The sequence below is a fragment of the Hesperophylax consimilis genome, chromosome 10 (assembly GCF_061612785.1).
Source record: "Hesperophylax consimilis isolate HC1 chromosome 10, BYU_Hcon_1.0, whole genome shotgun sequence".
Classification (NCBI taxonomy): domain Eukaryota; kingdom Metazoa; phylum Arthropoda; class Insecta; order Trichoptera; family Limnephilidae; genus Hesperophylax; species Hesperophylax consimilis.
In genome coordinates this window covers 4,151,026-4,170,845 of record NC_142845.1, presented here as the reverse complement: position 1 = coordinate 4,170,845, position 19,820 = coordinate 4,151,026, and the positions used below count along the sequence as shown (strand labels likewise).

Sequence of the window (19,820 nt, the reverse complement as noted above, 5' to 3'; positions counted from 1 at the left end):
ACCAAAGAGCTTTGTATTAAGACTATCAAAGCCCCATTTGTATTACGGTATATCTGTATGAATTCACAACATTCAACCATTCCATTAACGAAATTAGCTGACTTGGAGTGTTTTCATTACAGATTAGTAGATTAGGTACTAAGGCATTATTTTTCGTGGTATTTGTTTTTAACCATTGTTATGTATCGGAATTCTTCATCTGACCCGAAGTAATGTTTGAATAAAACCTGTGTTTCGTCCCGATTAGAAAATAGTCCCCTACCCGAGTGTTGTGTGAAAGTAAGGTAAACATTTATCACCCCGTAATAATATACGAAGGTACCTGTTAATGTTAATTGGTTACTGATAATAAGAATGTTTAATTTACTAATGCCTTTTTCCCTGATGCTCAACGCAGATACAAAATTCTGTGCATAAGAGATTTAAAAGAGCCAATTTCACCTGAAAAGGCCTCCGAGAAAATTTTGGATCACACCGGCCTTGACGCCGAGTCCTTCAGATTGGGAAAAACAAAGGTAGAAATGACTCACTACCGCTAACAGTTCTCTTCTCTTTGAATTAGAGTGTTTTGTTTCTAATACTCCTTCCACCCTCCTTTCTGCTTATGTAGTACATTATTTTAGTAATACATTATACAATATTGTCCACCATATGAATGCCCAGTATATTTTAATCAGTTTTCATACCATTATTAGAGATAAATTTATGTCTGCACGTTAATAGTAACTGCATAACAAATTAAACTTATCCCCCTTAAATACTAAACGCATAATATTAAGTTCGCCTTCCAAATGAGGTTGGTTTAGTGTGTAATTCAATATTGAAATATGCATGCAATGAAGTATTTGAAAATATCAACTCAAATGGGGGTGAACTAATTGTGCGATGTGCGAAATAGGTGTTCTTCCGTGCCGGAGTCCTGGGTCAGATGGAGGAGTTGCGTGACGAGCGCCTGTCTAAGATCGTGTCCTGGCTGCAGTCATACATCAGAGGTTACCTGTCCCGTAAGGAGTTCAAGAAGCTGCAAGACCAGAGGTAACACACTATCTCTACTTACATACTATACCATTCTTAGAACCGTTCTAAGCAACCATCTTACTCAGAAAACCAAGGACAGAAGTGTAACAGAAGGACCTTTTGGAACTGAGTGTGTTTTAGAGAAAGAGTTGTTGTAATGGAGTTCTCAGTGGTAGGAGTATGCTTGTAATATGACTTCTGGTGACTAGGGAAACACTGACGATTCTGCTATTTGTAGGTTGGCCTTGCAAGTGGTACAGCGCAACTTGCGCAAGTACCTCCAGCTCCGCACCTGGCCCTGGTGGAAGTTGTGGCAGAAGGTCAAGCCTCTGCTCAACGTCACCCGCGTCGAGGATGAAATTGCCGTAAGTATTATTCACCATTCCGTTGAATCATAATCCGTACTCGGTTCAAGGATGAAAAAAGTCGTATTTTTGCGAGTCTTTATGAGTCGCGCATTAAATTCCTGGTTTTATTTTTGCATCGCGTGATTAATGGGTAGAGCAAGGCGCTGCAGGCGTATAATATTGCAAGCGCTGGTTATGATGTGTATCCGAGCCGGTAACGGGTGGGCTAAATCTGTCGGCTGACAAGCCAGAGCCATCACCTGTGCCGCGCGATTTGATCCGCAACACCGTGCCCACTTTTAGGCAGAAGCATGCCCGCAAGCAATACCTGTCGGCTATTTTGGACGCCGCTCTCTGGAGTTTTCCGCACGCCTCGGCCAATTTGATATAAATCTCGCAGTCATCTCACTCGTCACATCGGAGTGGAAATTAATTTGCCTATATTCTGAACGGAATCCAGAGCGGAGGGAGGGGGTGCAGATGCGTGGGTGGCTCGGTGGACGGGCGGCAGGGGGGAGGGGAAAGCTGCCGGGGGGGCTCCAGTCATGGAACGCGGCGTGGGCGGGCTCCGGCGGTCCATCGCCAGTCATCTCCATCGGGCAGTGCTCGCTCCGCGGTCTTCGCGACATCAACATCGGCCTCTCCGGCCTTCCACCCTTTGCACTTCGATTATCGAAACGAATCCCGCTAGCATCGCGGACGATCGAATTCAAATTACAAATTATAATTTAAACTCATCATCGGGTGTAGAATCATTTAATATATTTGGTGTGTGACATATTGTCACGATGGCGACTGTCGCTGAAATGGATTACAATCAAAAAGTTGAATACTTGCAGAAACTGGAAGAGAAGGCAACCAAGGCTCAGGAAGCCTTCGAGCGTGAGGAGAAGCTCCGCAAGGAACTTGAGGTCCTCAACAGCAAGCTGCTCCAAGAGAAGACAGATCTCCTCGCTTGCCTCGAGGGAGAGAAGGGATCTCTGTCTGAATTCCAGGAGAAGTCTGCCAAGCTCACCGCCCAGAAGAACGACCTGGACTCCCAGCTCCGTGTAAGTACTACAACCAAATAATTTAAATTACATTTTGAAAACTAGGACAAAATATCAGTGAATGATCAAAGAATTGCGTGTTAAACAAGCTTGTAAGTCAGAAAAGCCCTCGGCACAAAAAGCTAAATGAAGTGAAATTAATAGTGCAATTTGTTGAAAATTTTAGATTGCACATAGCGGAAATAAATTTCATTAAAATATATTAAATTTGAACCACGAATAAGTTAGAATTTTTCCACAAATTTAGGGGGGAATGTGAACCTGGATGGAATTTTCATGAATATAACAGAAATATTTCAAGAAAATTGAGAATTTCCCTAATTATTATTTATTAATTACACTTACAATTACATTACACTACTGGTGAATTGGAAGCGTTTCTGCTCCATAATACCAGAAAGATAAACAAAAATAATTCAAAGTAAGCTTTGAGAAAACATTGTTTATGTGTGTTGTCGGGAATAGATAAAACAGATACATTTAACGTGATTTCGAGTATATTTGCTTCTCGGCTTCTTAACATAAATCATCGTTTGAAATGTAACGAACGTGAAATTAAAGTTTGTTTAGCTCTAGTTCTGGTGCAATTTAAGATGTTGAGTAAATGTAGTATAAATACTAAGAAAATGAAGGCTGGGTTATTTGTGGAGCCGGGAATAGGGATACTGAGCTTCCCACAAGAACACCATCAGTCTTCACTTTAGTGTGTCATCATTTCATCGCGCAGCTAAATATTCTTTTAAACGTGCCTTATTTAATAGGCCGGCATAGTTTGGCCCACATGATCCCTATTTATCGCGACGATAAATCTATGTGTCATGCAAATATATAAAAGTGTGAATCTTGGCTCCCGGCCAAAATATATTTTTTGATACGATTTACTTACATAAAAAATGAAGAGCGCTTTAAGCGTTCCTTAAAGGTGTGCGCCGTGAGATGTTTATAGCCCGTGAGCTATTTACCTACACTCGTGGGTGGGTATCATTCCCGGACACCGTTCTGTTAGCTTTTAAAAACAGACTAATATCCTCAAATACCTGTTCAGTTATTAGTTCTATTTCGTTTTTACTTACATTTTATTGTTTGTATACAGGACACCCAGGAACGCCTCACCCAGGAAGAAGATGCCCGCAACCAGCTCTTCCAAGGCAAGAAGAAGCTCGAACAGGAGATCTCCGGGCTGAAGAAGGACGTCGAGGACTTGGAATTATCCGTCCAGAAGTCCGAGCAAGATAAGGCTACCAAAGATCACCAGATCCGCAACTTGAATGATGAGATCGCCCACCAGGATGAGCTCATCAACAAGCTGAACAAGGAGAAGAAGCTCCAGGGAGAATCTGGCCAGAAGCAGTCTGAAGAGCTCCAGGCTTCCGAGGATAAGGTCAACCACCTGAACAAGGTTAAGGCCAAGCTCGAGCAGACTTTGGATGAGTTGGAAGACTCTCTGGAACGCGAGAAGAAGCTGCGCGGAGATGTTGAGAAGTCCAAGAGGAAGGTAGAAGGTGACCTGAAACTTACCCAGGAAGCCGTATCCGACCTCGAACGCAACAAAAAGGAACTCGAACAGACCATCCAGCGCAAGGACAAGGAAATCTCTTCCCTGACCGCCAAGCTCGAGGATGAACAGTCCCTCGTCTCCAAGCTCCAGAAACAAATCAAGGAACTCCAGGCCCGCATCGAAGAATTGGAAGAGGAAGTTGAATCTGAACGTCAAGCTCGTGCCAAGGCTGAGAAGCAGCGTGCTGATTTGGCTCGCGAACTGGAGGAGTTGGGTGAGCGTCTGGAGGAAGCCGGTGGCGCCACCTCTGCCCAGATCGAGCTGAACAAGAAACGCGAGGCTGAGCTGAGCAAGCTCCGTCGCGACTTGGAAGAATCCAACATCCAGCACGAGGGAACCCTCGCCAATCTCCGCAAGAAGCACAATGACTCTGTTGCCGAGATGGGAGAACAGGTCGACCAGCTCAACAAACTTAAGGCCAAGTAAGTACATTTTAAACGCTGAACATTATTTATTATTGATAATCAGACTTATCATAAATTTAAATTGCTGTTTAAATTTAGGGCTGAACATGACCGCGCTTCTTGTCACAATGAATTAAACCAGACTCGTGCTGCAGTCGATCAGTTGGCCAGAGAGAAGGTAAACTGAAAGCCCTTGTAGGGCATGCCATGACCCTAGTCCTCTGAATGTTGCACGTAACAAGGTTTCTAGGACGATATAAACCTGTCGACAAGTAGTGTTGTAGTTCTACACAAAATACATGTTGTATGTTTCTTCCTTTCAGTACCTATTGGTCCATTTAACTCGCAAGATAGCATTCGCATTTCCAGCGTTTCACACACCATGCACAACAATAAATACAAATACACTTAGTTTATAAACTATTCATTTGTCTCTAGGGCTGAAAAGGAACGCGCTCAATACTTCGGTGAACTCAACGATGTTCGTGCCGGAATTGATCACTTATCAAACGAGAAGGTACACTCGACTCCAACAAGTTTAGCAGCCTAACAAAGCGCCGCCTTTTTTCAGCTTTTTACGCAAATAGATCTTACCTGCTACAACTACCAATACGCCACTTCATTCAACAATTTGTCATTAATTTCATAACAATTTCATCATTTCATGTAAAAAAATATTTTTCTTTTACAACCGTGTTTGCACTAATACCGACATGCTGAATCCTTATTAATACGTTAACATTATGTCAACCTCATAACTTATTATATTCCTGAATTAATAATTAAAAAAAACACCAATTTAATAAATACTTAACAGAGTGGAATGTTTAAAAACTAAAATTATAAATATTTGTGTTCGTTCGTCATATTACTACACTAAAATAAATGGTTTGCCTCCAATAAAATATTTGCAATCAATTAAATTATTTAAGAACAACAACCTAAATGTTATTTTTCAAACGTAGGCCGCCCAAGAAAAGATCGCCAAGCAGCTCCAGCACCAACTGAACGAAGTCCAAGGCAAGTTGGATGAAACCAACCGTACTTTGAATGACTTCGATGCTGCCAAGAAGAAGCTGTCCATTGAGAACTCTGACCTCCTCCGTCAATTGGAGGAAGCTGAGTCACAGGTGTCCCAGCTTTCCAAGATCAAGGTTTCCCTCACCACCCAACTCGAAGATACCAAGAGGCTGGCTGATGAGGAAGGAAGGGTAAGCTGAAGATATACCACATTTACACAATATTATTCACTGTTAGCGTTGAACCAGTTGTTAATGAATTGATTTATTTTAGGAACGCGCAACCCTACTTGGCAAGTTCCGCAATTTGGAACATGACCTGGACAACATCCGCGAGCAAGTGGAAGAGGAAGCCGAAGGCAAGGCTGATATCCAACGCCAACTCAGCAAGGCCAACGCTGAAGCCCAAATCTGGCGCTCCAAGTACGAGTCAGAAGGTCTGGCTCGCTCTGAAGAGCTCGAGGAAGCCAAGAGGAAGCTGCAAGCTCGTCTGGCTGAGGCTGAAGAGACCATCGAATCCCTCAACGTTAAGTGCCTGGCTCTTGAGAAGACCAAGCAGCGCCTGGCTACTGAAGTCGAGGACCTTTCCCTGGAAGTTGACCGCGCTACCGCTATTGCCAACGCCGCCGAGAAGAAGCAGAAGGCATTCGACAAGATCATCGGAGAATGGAAACTCAAGGTTGATGACTTGGCTGCTGAGCTTGATGCTAGCCAAAAGGAGTGCCGCAACTACTCCACCGAGCTGTTCCGTCTTAAGGGAGCTTACGAAGAAGGACAGGAACAACTCGAATCTGTCCGTCGTGAGAACAAGAACTTGGCTGATGAAGTTAAGGACTTGCTCGACCAGATCGGTGAGGGTGGACGCAACATTCACGAGATCGAGAAGGCCAGGAAGCGCCTTGAAGCCGAGAAGGATGAACTCCAGGCCGCTCTCGAGGAAGCTGAAGCAGCACTTGAACAGGAAGAGAACAAGGTTCTCCGCTCTCAATTGGAGCTGTCCCAGGTTCGCCAGGAAATTGACCGCAGAATCCAGGAGAAGGAAGAAGAGTTCGAAAACACACGCAAGAACCACCAGCGCGCATTGGACTCAATGCAAGCATCCCTTGAAGCCGAAGCCAAGGGCAAGGCTGAGGCGCTGCGCATGAAGAAGAAGTTGGAGGCTGACATCAACGAGCTTGAGATCGCCCTCGACCACGCCAACAAGGTAATATAGTAATTTAATTTAAAAAATGTGTATCTTGATCCACGATATAATCGAAAGCAAACTAATGAAATAATATTTTTCATTTAGGCCAACGCTGAAGCCCAGAAGAATATCAAACGCTACCAGCAACAGCTCAAGGACGTCCAGACCGCCCTTGAGGAAGAACAGCGTGCCCGCGATGATGCCAGGGAACAGCTTGGCATCTCTGAACGTCGTGCCAACGCCCTCCAGAACGAGCTCGAAGAGTCTCGCACCCTCCTGGAACAGGCCGATCGTGGTCGTCGCCAGGCTGAGCAGGAATTGGGAGATGCCCATGAACAGCTCAATGAACTTGCCGCCCAGAACGCTTCAGTATCCGCTGCCAAGAGGAAACTCGAGGCTGAACTCCAGACCCTCCACTCCGATCTTGATGAGCTTCTGAATGAGGCCAAGAACTCCGAAGAGAAGGCCAAGAAGGCGATGGTTGATGCTGCAAGATTGGCTGATGAGCTCCGAGCGGAACAAGACCACGCCCAGACCCAAGAGAAACTCAGGAAAGCCCTCGAAACCCAGATTAAGGAGCTCCAAGTTAGGTTAGATGAAGCCGAAGCTAATGCCCTTAAGGGAGGAAAGAAGGCCATCCAGAAGTTGGAACAGCGCGTCCGAGAACTTGAAAATGAATTGGACGGTGAACAGAGGAGACACGCCGATGCCCAGAAGAACCTCCGTAAATCAGAACGCCGTATTAAGGAGTTGAGCTTCCAGGCCGAAGAAGACCGCAAGAACCACGAGCGCATGCAAGACCTCGTCGACAAACTGCAGCAGAAGATTAAGACCTACAAGAGGCAGATCGAGGAAGCCGAAGAGATCGCCGCTCTTAACCTTGCCAAATTCCGCAAGGCACAACAAGAGCTGGAAGAGGCCGAGGAGAGAGCCGACCTGGCTGAACAGGCAATCAGCAAGTTCCGTGCGAAGGGACGCGCCGGATCTGCCGCCCGAGGAGCAAGCCCAGCGGTAAGATACACTAATGGTTTTCACTTGTTGCCATCGAATACTAATTAATCAACTGAAAATAAATTATGTTTTTCTTGTTGGACCTTTAGCCTTCCAAGCGCGGACTTCTTGCCTTGGATTAACCCAATCACAGTTGTAAGTCATTTCAAATGACACTTTTGCCTTGGGATTGAGATACATATTTTGTCAAAACACAAAAAGCTGTCCAACATACAAGCAGATCATGTGGTGTCATGTTTTTACAATATTGTCCGTGTGTTTTTATAGTGATAGATACATGTTCTTCCTTGTTCACCAACCAACAGATCCTCCGTCCGAGCATGTCAAACCATCTGAGTTCAGTTTGCTACATCAGTGCTTAGCTTCTAATGCAAATCTGTGAATACAAGATAACTAATATATTTATTTAACATTCCAGCCTCAACGACATGGAGCACGTCCCCAGCTGGATGGCTTGGCATTTCCACCCAGGTTCGACCTAAACCCCGAAATTGACTTCTAAGACATCTGACTCAACATTTATACTATTTAATATTTATTACATCAAAAACCGAGGCTTTGTACAGAACAAGATTAATAATAAAATAAGCCTTATTTTACAACAAAACGACAATATGTGAAGTATGTGAACAAATCAAGAGGGATGCCTGGGTTTTTAGATCTTGTCGAACGGTTAATTTATTTAATACTTTAATGTTAATTTATATACAATTTATTATTTTATAAATATTTTTTTTCTGTTGAAACATGTATTTATCATACACGAGTAAAACGTGACAGGTTGACAGGTGTAATTAAGGTTCAGGGATTCTGCTGGATTGGAAAGTGGTTGGTGATAGCAGTACTAAGAGACACACCCATCAACCAAATTTCCCCATCACCGCCACCCCAATCTGGCTCAATCCCACCCAACATTACCATTTAAGTATGTGTGACTTACATTATAAACATGGCTTCTTTCACGCATCAATAAACAAATTGATATCGTTATCATAAATAATACCACGGAATTTTATTTATCACCCCAAATACTATAATACCCGATTCAATTGAATTCTAAATTGATAAATAGTTTGTGCACATATTGCACTTTCAAAAGCTTATAGTCTAAACTCTTCTGTTGAAAGAGAAACATATGAGAGATGAAACACAGAAATGTTAACCTTAGAAACAGATCCTACCTTTTCCTAAATTACTTGGTTTTGACTACTGATACAGAAAACCACCCACCTTAAAAATGAAATAGGCCTCGTGATATCTTAGTTAAACAAATTTGGTCTATTTTAAATCATAATATATTTATATTTTGTCTCCGTCTTTATATTTATATTTGCCTCTTTGTGGAAGATACTCTCAGTATCGCCCTGATGTAAGACCACCATTCAGAATTGAAACATTGCTTGAAATGGCTTAAGCCGTGTTTGGTGACCATATCTGAATAGTCACTTTCCAACCTTCCTCTCTCTGTCTCCTTACCCTCCCCACTACCTTCAGTCTCACAACATACCCCGATAGGGGGTAAAATATGTAGTATGCCATAAAAAAATATACACATATGTTGATATTTAATTTAACTGCAAGCTTTCAAAAAAGTTTCGTTACGAATTCGACAAAACAAATAGGAATACAAATATACTCCTAATCCTCTATTACTCTAAATCCTACTCCAGATTATTTATGTATCTAATCTGCCTAGATCAAAGTATGAACCTTGAGGTACTCTTTATTTCGTCAATGGTACTTATTTTCATGGTAATGCGGTTAAATCACAAGAAGTTGGATTCAGAATGAACAGGACCACAGGACCCATCGTGATGGTGAGAGACCATTCCTCAGCATCCAAATGTTGCTTAAAATCAATTGTTTCGAAACCATATCCAAATAGCTTGCTATTCCCATCCCGTCCCCTTCCTTAATTCCTTCGCGTTTCACAACATTCCTCTATTGATAGCGTTCCAATCCCACTAGCTTCGACCAGTGCTCTTGCATGGAAACAAATATTTATCTATGATTAGCTCTGTATTTACAGTAAAATTAATACTGGACATGTTATTAAAGTTACTTGACGTATTATTAATCTAAATACCAAGATATCCACATTTATTTTCCGTGGGGCTTTAATAATAATAATAATAATAATTGGATGATTTGTATAGCGCCGTTTTTGTGCAAAATCACCTTATGGGCGCTTTACTTCCCGTACACAGCTAACGGTACCGGGTTTCCGTGGACGCTCGATATTTATCGCGACACGCACCTTCAACATTGTATAACGAACTTCTAATTATCCTTTTTACCAAAAAAAAATATTTTGAAGATTTTTTTATTTAGGCATATTAATAATATCACCATAAATTCCACATCCTCGGCGAAGTCGGGTACCTACTTACTAAAGCTAGACACCCACACAATAATTATTATTGTTACAAAATGTGTAGGTAGATACCTACTTATCAATCTATATACAGGGTGCGCCAGAGAAACTTACTTATTTGAAAGTTTAATAAAAACAAAAGCACTGTAGTTATTGTTGTAATTCTTTTTTTATTTGAAAATGCAATGTACCAAGTTTTTTTTCATTCTGTCTTAAAAATTACATCTTTTAAATGGCGACCCTCATCGCGCATAAACTGGTTAAGTCGTTTTTTGAAGTTTTCGTCCACTCTTCTCAGCATATCAATCGGAATATTGACAATAGCATCAGGAATGTTGTTCTCCAGGTGATCTATGGTCCGTGGTCAATCGACATAAACAAGGGATTTCAAATAACCCCATAAAAAAAATCACATGGAGTCAAATCCGGAGAGCGCGCCGGCCATGGGAGATCGTCTCGGAGAGAGATGAGGCGGTTGGGGAAATGTTGTCGCAGCAAATTCATGCCCGCTGCTCTCTAGACCACAGCATAATGGCAACTGACGAGAATGGGAAACAAACTTGGGGACGTCCTCCTCCAGATGCGCCCCCTCCCGCCCCTCTACTTGCCCAACTCAACGGTCGGAAATTTTTTCAAATAAGTAAGTTTCTCTGGCGCACCCTGTATGTATACAAATAAATATTTCTTTATTTGTGTCCTATAGATTCAAAAACTACAGGACTGATTTCACTGAAAATTTAAAAATTTCAAATTTCAAATTAGTGCCAGGAGTATTTAGAATGGTAGAAGAAGTGGTGGACACTCGAGCTCTGAACTGAAAGCAGAAACGGAATCGAATAAATGTCCCCGAGCAAAGTCGGGTAAACATGAGTTAGTATCATAAAAAAAATAATGGATCTCCTTTAAAATTTACTATTACAATCTGATCTTACAATCTGATCTTACAATCCGATCTTACAATCTCATTTTACAGTCTGATCTTACAATCCAATCTTACAATCTGATCTTACAATTTGATCTTACAATCCGAACTTAAAATGTGATCTTAAAATCGGTTCTTACAGTCAGTCAAAGAATTAATACAATTCATGATTTTTGTAATACACTTTTATCAATAGTTTTCCTGTAGTACTTCTAACAATGTGTTTGTATAGGTACTTGTAGAGTATAAGATATATTCATTTTGTAGTCCAGAAATTTTCCAATTTTTTTGCTGCCGTAAACGTTTCAGAAGCAGAATACTAGGAGCAACACAAAGCAGTATAAACACATCTTCGGTGCTAAACACCCACAGCGCTAATCTTAGCTTTCTGACTTTGTTTTAGGTGGCTGTTAAAATTAGTTTGTATCGCAATAAGCTTTGATATGAATTCCACTAGATTGGACAGTGGCGGTTGCTCATGGGGTGGATCATGATCACCACCAAATATTCCCACCTATATATTAAAAGAAAAAAGTAAACCAGTAAATAATAATAATAATGTTTATTTCAGCTGGACAGAGCGGTGTGTGCAATGCTCTGCCTGCCATAAAAGTTTACATTCAAGTTAATACATAAAAATAAAATGAATAAAGAAATAAATAAAAATAATCAATACATTGATGAGCACATTAGGACTTTATGGTGGCTTGAGTGAAATTCTCCATCTCTGGTGTAGAGGCGCTCCCTGCCACTGGGCAACGGCCTGGACAAGAGTTTTGTCCGATATCTGGTAGCGCTGACTCGTCCCGGCTATTCTGTGGCGCATCAAAGCAGCGAACCCATGCACCCCTCCTTCGGTGAACATCTGTGAGGCGCTGCATCGCCAGGGGAGGCCAAATAGGGCTCTGTATGCGTGGTTGTACTGTACTCGGAGTGTGTTCATGACGCCTCGTGTGTATGTCGTCCATAGCTCGCTAGTGTAGAAGCTCATAAAACATGTTTGGAAAAGTTGCTTCTTCACCGGAGGACTGCATTTGTTGAATCTCCTGGCAAGCATGTTAGCTCGCACACTCAGTACTCTTCTTTGACGTTCTATGTCTTTTTTATCATTTAGGTCATCGGTGATGACATGCCCCAAATATTTGATTTCGCTGCAAATTGTCAGGTTGGCCCCGCAGAGACGTATGGGTGGAATGACAGTGGGACCAGTATTTTCTTTAAATATCAGCAGGGATGACTTTTTAGCATTGTACATCAGCCCGAGACTATCAACGTAAGCTTCGCATATTGCCAGAAGTTTTCTCATCGCTCTTATCGATGGAGCTAGTATGACCATGTCGTCTGCATAGCTAATATTGTTCATACATACCCCGGCAATATGGCACCCGATTCTTGTCGTATTTAGTGCTTTACTAAGTTCATCCATATACACGTTGAAAAGCACTGGGGACATTGAGCCTCCTTGTCTAACGCCGCACTTTAATTTGTCTGCTTCTGATAGGCTTTCATTCCATCTGACAAAGTTTTCCTGTTGGTTGTACCATGTTCTCAATATATTAACAATTTGTGGTGGAACTTGTCGTTCGGTCAGTTTTTTCCACAACGCATTATGACAAACCCTGTCAAAGGCTTTGCTTAAGTCTAGGAAGCATGCGTACACCGTTGTTTTTCTGGCTTTATAGTATTCTATTGTTTCATGCTATATATGGCTGTATCAGTAGAGCATCCAGCTTTGAAGCCCACTCGAGAGTCCTCTGTATTGAGCTTGTCTTCCGTTAAATTTAAGATGACCTTTTCGAAGATTCTTGCAATTAATAACAAAGTTTTTTACTGTAATATATTTATTTTTAAATGTCTTTTAAAACTATTTTTTGGATTGACTGAGGATTGTACTTTGGAGCTAAATGCATTAACAACCTAAGTCTGCAATAACGTTATCGACTTTCCTGACTTACTCTAAACTAATTCACTTTAAAATACCACCAGAACAACCAGGTTTTCGACTTATTCCACTTAAGCCGGTGTAAGTGATCCAATCTGAAGAATGTGTGAATTGTTTAATCGAAATCAAAACCTGAAGGATTCCGATTTAATTTTTGATTGAGGTACCTTTAGTAGAAAATTGAAAGCTGTTTTCCTATAAAAACAACAACCTTTACATACTTCCTTCATACATTATGTAATCTCTCACTTTTCTGTTTAATAACATTTTAGAATTAATTGAATTTACCTTCTACTCTCTAAAAATTATTTGTTAACATTTGTTAATGGATATTGTGCACTTTTTCGTATTTTTAATTAGCAATTGTTAATATAACTTACTTTGTAATATTATATTTGTAAAGGCTTGTTCTTATTATTTTTAAAGGTTACCGTGTTACGGCGAAGCTTAATGTTAAATCACTATTTTGATTAATCTTTATAACGAATTGGTGTACATTAGGGTGTATCGATTTTGAACTTTTTTTTGTTTTCAAATTCCAAGTTAAAATAAAGTTGCTACTAGATACCACAACTTACCACAAAAAGTTTTGGATTTTTTTTAAAATGTTTAGGTCTCCCGCACAAGGCCTAAAGTTTTAATTTTTTTCAAAAATATTAAATTTTTTTTTAAATTTAAAAAAATAAAATCGTAACTTTTGTGTTTATTCCAAGTTAAAAAAACAGTAATATAAGGGCATAAAAATAAGTAAGAAACGATTTTTTTTTTATAAAAAATGGATTTTAGGTCTCCCGCACAAGTCCTAAAGTTTGTTAATTTTGATAAAATTTCGTAATTTTGTGTACATATATGAACCATGTTTTTTTAAAGTTTAAACCACCTGAATTAATTGTACTTTTCTATATTTTCAATTGTTATAACCTTTAATTCAGGTGGTTTAAACTTTAAAAAAAACATGGTTCATATATGTACACAAAATTACGAAATTTCATCAAAATTAACAAACTTTAGGACTTGTGCGGGAGACCTAGAATCCATTTTTTATAAAAAAAAATTGTTTCTTACTTATTTTTATGCCCTTATAATAATGTTTTTTTAACTTGGAATAAACACAAAAGTTACGATTTTATTTTTTTAAATTTTAAAAAAATTTGATTTTTTTGAAAAAAATTAAAACTTTAGGCCTTGTGCGGGAAACCTAAACATTTTTTAAAAAATCCAAAACTTTTTGTGGTAAGTTGTGGTACCTAGTAGCAACTTTTTTTCAACTTGGAATTTGAAAACAAAAAAAAGTTCAAAATCGATACACCCTAGTGTACATTATGAATACAAAAAATATCTTTTAGATAAATTGAAGGTTTCTCTATCGTTTCGCTTGAGTAGAATACATATAAAAAAATTAATTACTCAATAAAAAATATATATGTAAACTACTAAAAAAAACATTTTTTCAATAGAAATGTATGAACGCGTAAAGGATTATCTGTGACAGTTTCACTTGATTAACTTTTTTGCTTTCTTATAAAATTATTTACAAAATAAATAAAAACCAGTTTTGTGCTTGAAATCGAACGTTTCTAGACTCCGTTTGTCAAGCGATTTTAATGACTATTATCTTCAATATAAGGTATACCAAGAATATACAAATTTTTGACTTGTAGCTTCCTCTTAATTTGTAAGAAATAGTTAGGACGTGGGACTGCCGTGTGATTGACAACGAGTCCATCTGCCGAGTTTCAGCTCGATCGGAAGTCGGGAAGTGGGTTATTTTCAACTTCCAAGATTTGCACTCATTCATTACCGAAAAAAATTGAAATTCAAATACATGTAAAGAAAAATATAATTTTCTTTAATGCCAAGCTTGTCTCGTCATTTTGGCTGTGTGTGTCGTGGACTGTCACTGGCTGGATGTGCGCCACAGTACCTACACAGTCGAATCAATATTTCGTAATCTATGGTTTAAGACATAGTAAAAATAATCTATGGGTTGTGACAAAGCAGATTGATGGGAATAATTTCAATAATTTGTAATTGTGATTAAGGAATTGACATAACAATTAATAACATTAAATGTCGTTTCTTTCCTTACAGGTAATGTTTTGTTACTGAATTCTTTTCTTTATGTAAATCTTGTGAGATTAACAAAATAAACCTCTTCTTTCCTTACAGAGAAACTCAATTGTGTTTTAATTGACTGTGTCGTTCAAATCACAAGGAAAATATCATTATATACATAGATATATTTAAAAAAGGAGTTAATGTTTTGTCTTCACCAAAATGAATGAATTCGGTAAACATAAAAGCAATTAATATTATTTGCTGAAAAATAATATAAAAACGAATTTCGGATCATTTTTAAAGTCGAATTTTAATAAGATACAAATTCTCACAATGGACTGTGCTGTTAACCGTTACCTTAAGGCGATGCACTACGTCGTGTAATATTTTAAATTGAGCCGCTATCAATAACAACCCTTACGTAGATGGCGATAAGGTTTAAATTCCCGCTTAACACCATCCGCCTATTTTGATTTATGCAAGAAAAATACATGGCCAAAAAGTGCCTTTTATTTTATTTTGTGGATGTTCAGGCATAAATTTTTAATTTTTTTTCAATCTTTTTATAAATAACTTAATTTGCCACATTATACAATAAAATCATAACCGAAAATGGGTTCATACGCAGGAGATTTTGAACTTTTAAGCAGTTTTCATAGGCCTTATACATTATTTTTTTCTGGGCTTATAAAAAGACTTATCTAAAAAATATTCGATTATTTTAAAGGCCTAGATGTATTCTACTCGCAGTATTTAATTAAAGCATCTAAAACATTTCTAGGCGACGAAATTTTCAAACCAAAAACACATGATTTTGCATTACTACGTAGTGCATCGCCTTAATTTCGGACTTCATTATTCTGCGCGGCAGTCTGGAGTGGCGCGTGGTACCGCCGCTCCAAAGTGTTCGTGTAAGTGTATTTTTGGTGAAAATTTGAATCATTTAAAAATATATACATATTACAAGTGTGAACTTACCTACGATAAGAAAATAGAATATTTATGAAGTTTTTGTAAGTGGTACCAACCCCTTGCCTCAGAAGTATTTACAAAAACAATAAGTACGTGATTGCTTAATTCTTCATCTGATGTTAGAACTATTCCATCTAGATTCAGTTGTAAAACGAAAAAAAAAATTATAACGTAAAAAAGTAAAAATATTTTGCACCGGTTCCGACATCCGTTTGATGGATAAATGAATCAAATCATATTCGATCGTAGATGTTTATTTAACGGGGGCTGACCTAGTTAAAACCATATCAAAGGTATTATAACATATGTTTCTGCTTATTACTCACCCCAAAGCGCCCACACCACTTACAAAATAATATACAAACTCAGATTCTTTGGGCATGAATGTTTGGCCATTTTGGTTTTGTGTTTAGATTCGCGAATTGCTAAATTTAATATGGCGGTTGGTGAGATAATAATATACAATGCATTGAACAGATTCTTCCTAGTAGTACGATCTATACAGATTTGAAAGAAAACTGATGTCGCTGATTTAAATTAACCCTTCAGGTCTCTGGCATTTTAAATGTTATCTCTAAACAGTTTAAAATAAGGTTGCTATCCTTGTCTGTCTTTTTATGAGTTTAATTCTTCTAAACTACGCAATAGGTTTTGGTCGGGTTTACACTATCATTTAGAGAATTTCTTCCGGAAGGTTAATCTATATTATTATATGCATATTATATTTATAAAAAGCAGACAAAAGTCAATATTTATCCTTGAATTCACAACATCAAATCTTTACTTCAAATCATTGCCAACCCCGAGAAACGCCGGGTACACGTCAGTTAGTACAAGGTTTTCCAATAAGAGGTGTTATTTTGATTAGCCCGCTATTTCGGTAGATGTTACTTTTGAAGCTGTCATTTTTTGACATTTGACAAGTAGAAACTACGCCATTAATAAAAATGGAACGATACACGCTTCAACAATGCATTGAAATTATTAAAATTCACTTGAGTGAATCAAATATAAATCATCTTGAGTGATGAGGCCCATTTCCACCTCGGTGGCTTCGTCAACAAGCAAAATTGTCGCATCTGGGGCTCGGAAAACCCAAGAGTTATTGTTGAAAAGCCTCTCTATCCTCAATGTTTGACTGTTTGGTGCGGTGTATGGTCCGGCGGAGTCATTGGACCTTACTTTTTTGAAAATGAGACTTGAGCAACAGTTACGGTGAATGGATTGCACTATTGAGAGATGATTAATGATTTTTTTATGGCCGGAATTGAATGGTATTGATCAGGACAACGTTTACTTTCAACAAGACGGCGCTACGTGCCACACAAGCAACGAAACCATTGATCTTTTACGATTGAATATCAAAATAACACCTCTTATTGGAAAACCCTGTATATCATAAAGATGCTGTCAGAAATTTTGGTGAATTTGTGTGTATTTCCGCTTATCAATAAAATCCAAATAAAATTGATATTTATGAATGTGTCTGAAAACTAAAAAACTGTTTTTAAAATGTGATTAAATGCGCTTTCAAATTTTATTATTAGAAAAAAAAAAATAGTTATAATTTTTGAAATATTCAAAATTAGAAATCAAATACGAAATGGTTTCGAAAATGGCTCACGTTACGTGTTTTTGTATAAACACTGACCTAAAATTACACACATTTTATTAAACAAATATATTTAAAATATAACAAAAAAGTAAATAACAAAAAAGTTTCATATTTTTTTTTGAAATTGCGGTCGAAACTTCTGGTTTCATTGAGGCGTACATTTGAATTATTATGTGATTAATTTTTTCATTTGAATATAAAGCTTTGTGTTTTCTCTTTCTAACAATGTTTAGTTTATGCTTCTAACTATGAAGACACTGACACTACGATTTGATTTATTTATTGATTTATTGATTTATTGTGAAAAACAGTAAAATCCATTTACATTTCACAAATAACAGTTTATAAATTACAGTTTATAAATTAAGTAAGTACATACATTTATTTGCACGGGTAAGTACATCAATACTATCTGATTAACCAGATTTGTTAAATAGTATGCTTATTGCCGTCTTAAATTCTCTTTGGTTCAAATTGAAAATGTCAATCACAGAAGAAATGTGATTTAACAAAGTAGTTATTCTCCCCAAAGGCATGATCATTGGTAGGTTGGTCCTGCCCCTTGGAAAAATAAATAATCTGTGCTAGAGAGACCTGAGACCTTTGAGCTGTTCCGAAGAAATTGACTCTACGGGTACTAGCTGTTTGTTCACAAAACCGAACAAATTAGCATGAAGGGTTACGATAGGGTTAAGGCTTCCAAGCCACAGACAGCTCAATGAAAATGTTTAATCAATTTCAGCAGAAGTAAAGAAAATTTCAGAAACGAAAAAGCAAATGGCATGGCTCATTTTTACATTAGTTCCACACAGGAGGCCCTGGGGAGCCCTTTCATATTTGGGGTTCCTGTGTGGAGGGTTTTTCTTAGGGAAAGGAAGGAGAGAATGTTCGGGGAAGGAAAAAGGTATTAGGGGTGGGTAGGAGTCTGGGGGGCAATGTGTCCAGGAGTGACGAACGTATGAATCCATCCCCCACACCGCGGTGCAATGCGAAGTGTTGAGAGTCCAGCTAGATAAGTCAAAAGGTCTCCCTCAACCTATATAAAACAGACTCAGCATGTCAACAGTGCATCTGTAAATTATTAGAGATGGTAATTGGTCTTTTAACAATCAGACGGACCGCCGTTCTTTGTAAGAATCATGTAGGTTTATCAAGTATTGTGGAGTTCCAGCCCAGAGGTGGCTCCCATATTCAATTGTTAGGCATAGAGATTTGTATAGTGCTGGTTACTATTTAAGAATCTGCTAGACCTATACAAGAGGTCCAGTTACTTGGAATCCACATTAACTTGGGCTTCTCTAGAGACCCGATACTGAGCCGGTCTGATATACTTACTCCAAGCATTTCGATGGAATCTTTATTGGGGAGGGTAGATACTTACTTTCCATTATTATACAAATAAAATTATTGAGGTAGGTACATTATTTTTCATTATTGAAATATCTCCAATTTTATAAGTACAGTATTATAGTACTGGTGATATAGTATCTACCAGTATTACAATAAACTGTTGCAGCACATTCAAATTCTGCCGCTTCTAAGTTTAGTTCGCTGATTTGCCGCCGTAGGCGCTACTCTCATCACTTCACGAGTAGTTTGCGGTACCGCCGGTAATTTATAGAATATTTGTAGGCAAGTAATATAAATCTAAAATCTGTTGAGAAGTACGGAGAAAGAACATATTGCTAAAATTTTAATCTCGTTATGTATCTTATATGATTTTTGATGCATGGATTTATTAATAATATTCATATAGCATTATTTCAACATTATTTTTCAAATGATTTGGTTATACGTTTTGTAAAAAACATTAGAAGAGGATAGAAAATTTCTAAGAGAACATACCAAATTCCGCCATGCAGAATCTTATACGTCCTCTAATAAGGACTATCTATCCCTATGAAGGACATATATGATGTGATTTTTACGCAAAAGTACTAGAAACTACTCACAGTTTTACAAGTAATTTACCCAATGGATAAAATTAAATGTATTATGTTGTGAGTCAAAACCTCAACAAATGTTTTTCGAATTTGGATGAAATAATATATATATTTATTAAAGAAAGACTAGCATTCCCGGGTTACAAATAACTTGAGAGTATTTGAAAATCCCCTACTACCACCACAGTAAGTGTTGTGTTGTGATAGAAGACTTAGTCAGCTGAGAAATAAAATATACTGCGCCTGGGTCACCCAGTCGGACCCAAACGCGATATCAACTCAGCCGCCAATCGGTCAAAAGTAAAACATCAAACTTCTTTCTTATTTCTCCGCCTTCATCGAAATTCTCTCCCTTCCAATGAAACTTGTACCTAAGTTAATAATTATAAGCGAATTTTTATGC

The 19,820-nt window shown here is 38.3% G+C and overlaps 2 protein-coding genes across 46 annotated transcripts in view; one reads left to right on the top strand and one right to left on the bottom strand.

Annotated features, from left to right (window-relative positions):
* Mhc (myosin heavy chain) overlaps positions 1 to 8,593 on the top strand; it is a 31,792-nt gene extending 23,199 nt beyond the window's left edge. For 40 of the 45 annotated variants that reach the window (XM_089636462.1, XM_089636504.1, XM_089636507.1 and 37 more), the window contains exons 18-26: positions 899 to 1,035; positions 1,256 to 1,382; positions 2,204 to 2,413; positions 3,507 to 4,393; positions 4,814 to 4,892; positions 5,341 to 5,586; positions 5,669 to 6,598; positions 6,686 to 7,591; positions 8,010 to 8,593. In XM_089636462.1, the coding sequence (XP_089492588.1) occupies positions 899 to 1,035; positions 1,256 to 1,382; positions 2,204 to 2,413; positions 3,507 to 4,393; positions 4,814 to 4,892; positions 5,341 to 5,586; positions 5,669 to 6,598; positions 6,686 to 7,591; positions 8,010 to 8,093 (3,606 nt within the window). In that variant the 3' untranslated portion in view covers positions 8,094 to 8,593. Of the gene's footprint in view, positions 1 to 397; positions 516 to 898; positions 1,036 to 1,255; positions 1,383 to 2,203; positions 2,414 to 3,506; positions 4,394 to 4,813; positions 4,893 to 5,340; positions 5,587 to 5,668; positions 6,599 to 6,685; positions 7,592 to 7,680; positions 7,727 to 8,009 lie in introns of all 45 variants that reach the window. The other 5 variants (XM_089636506.1, XM_089636477.1, XM_089636468.1 and 2 more) reach the window with 2 other exon arrangements.
* LOC149420200 (putative inorganic phosphate cotransporter) overlaps positions 1 to 19,820 on the bottom strand; it is a 416,275-nt gene that overhangs the window by 294,435 nt on the left and 102,020 nt on the right. The gene's annotated exons all lie outside the window — the stretch shown is intronic.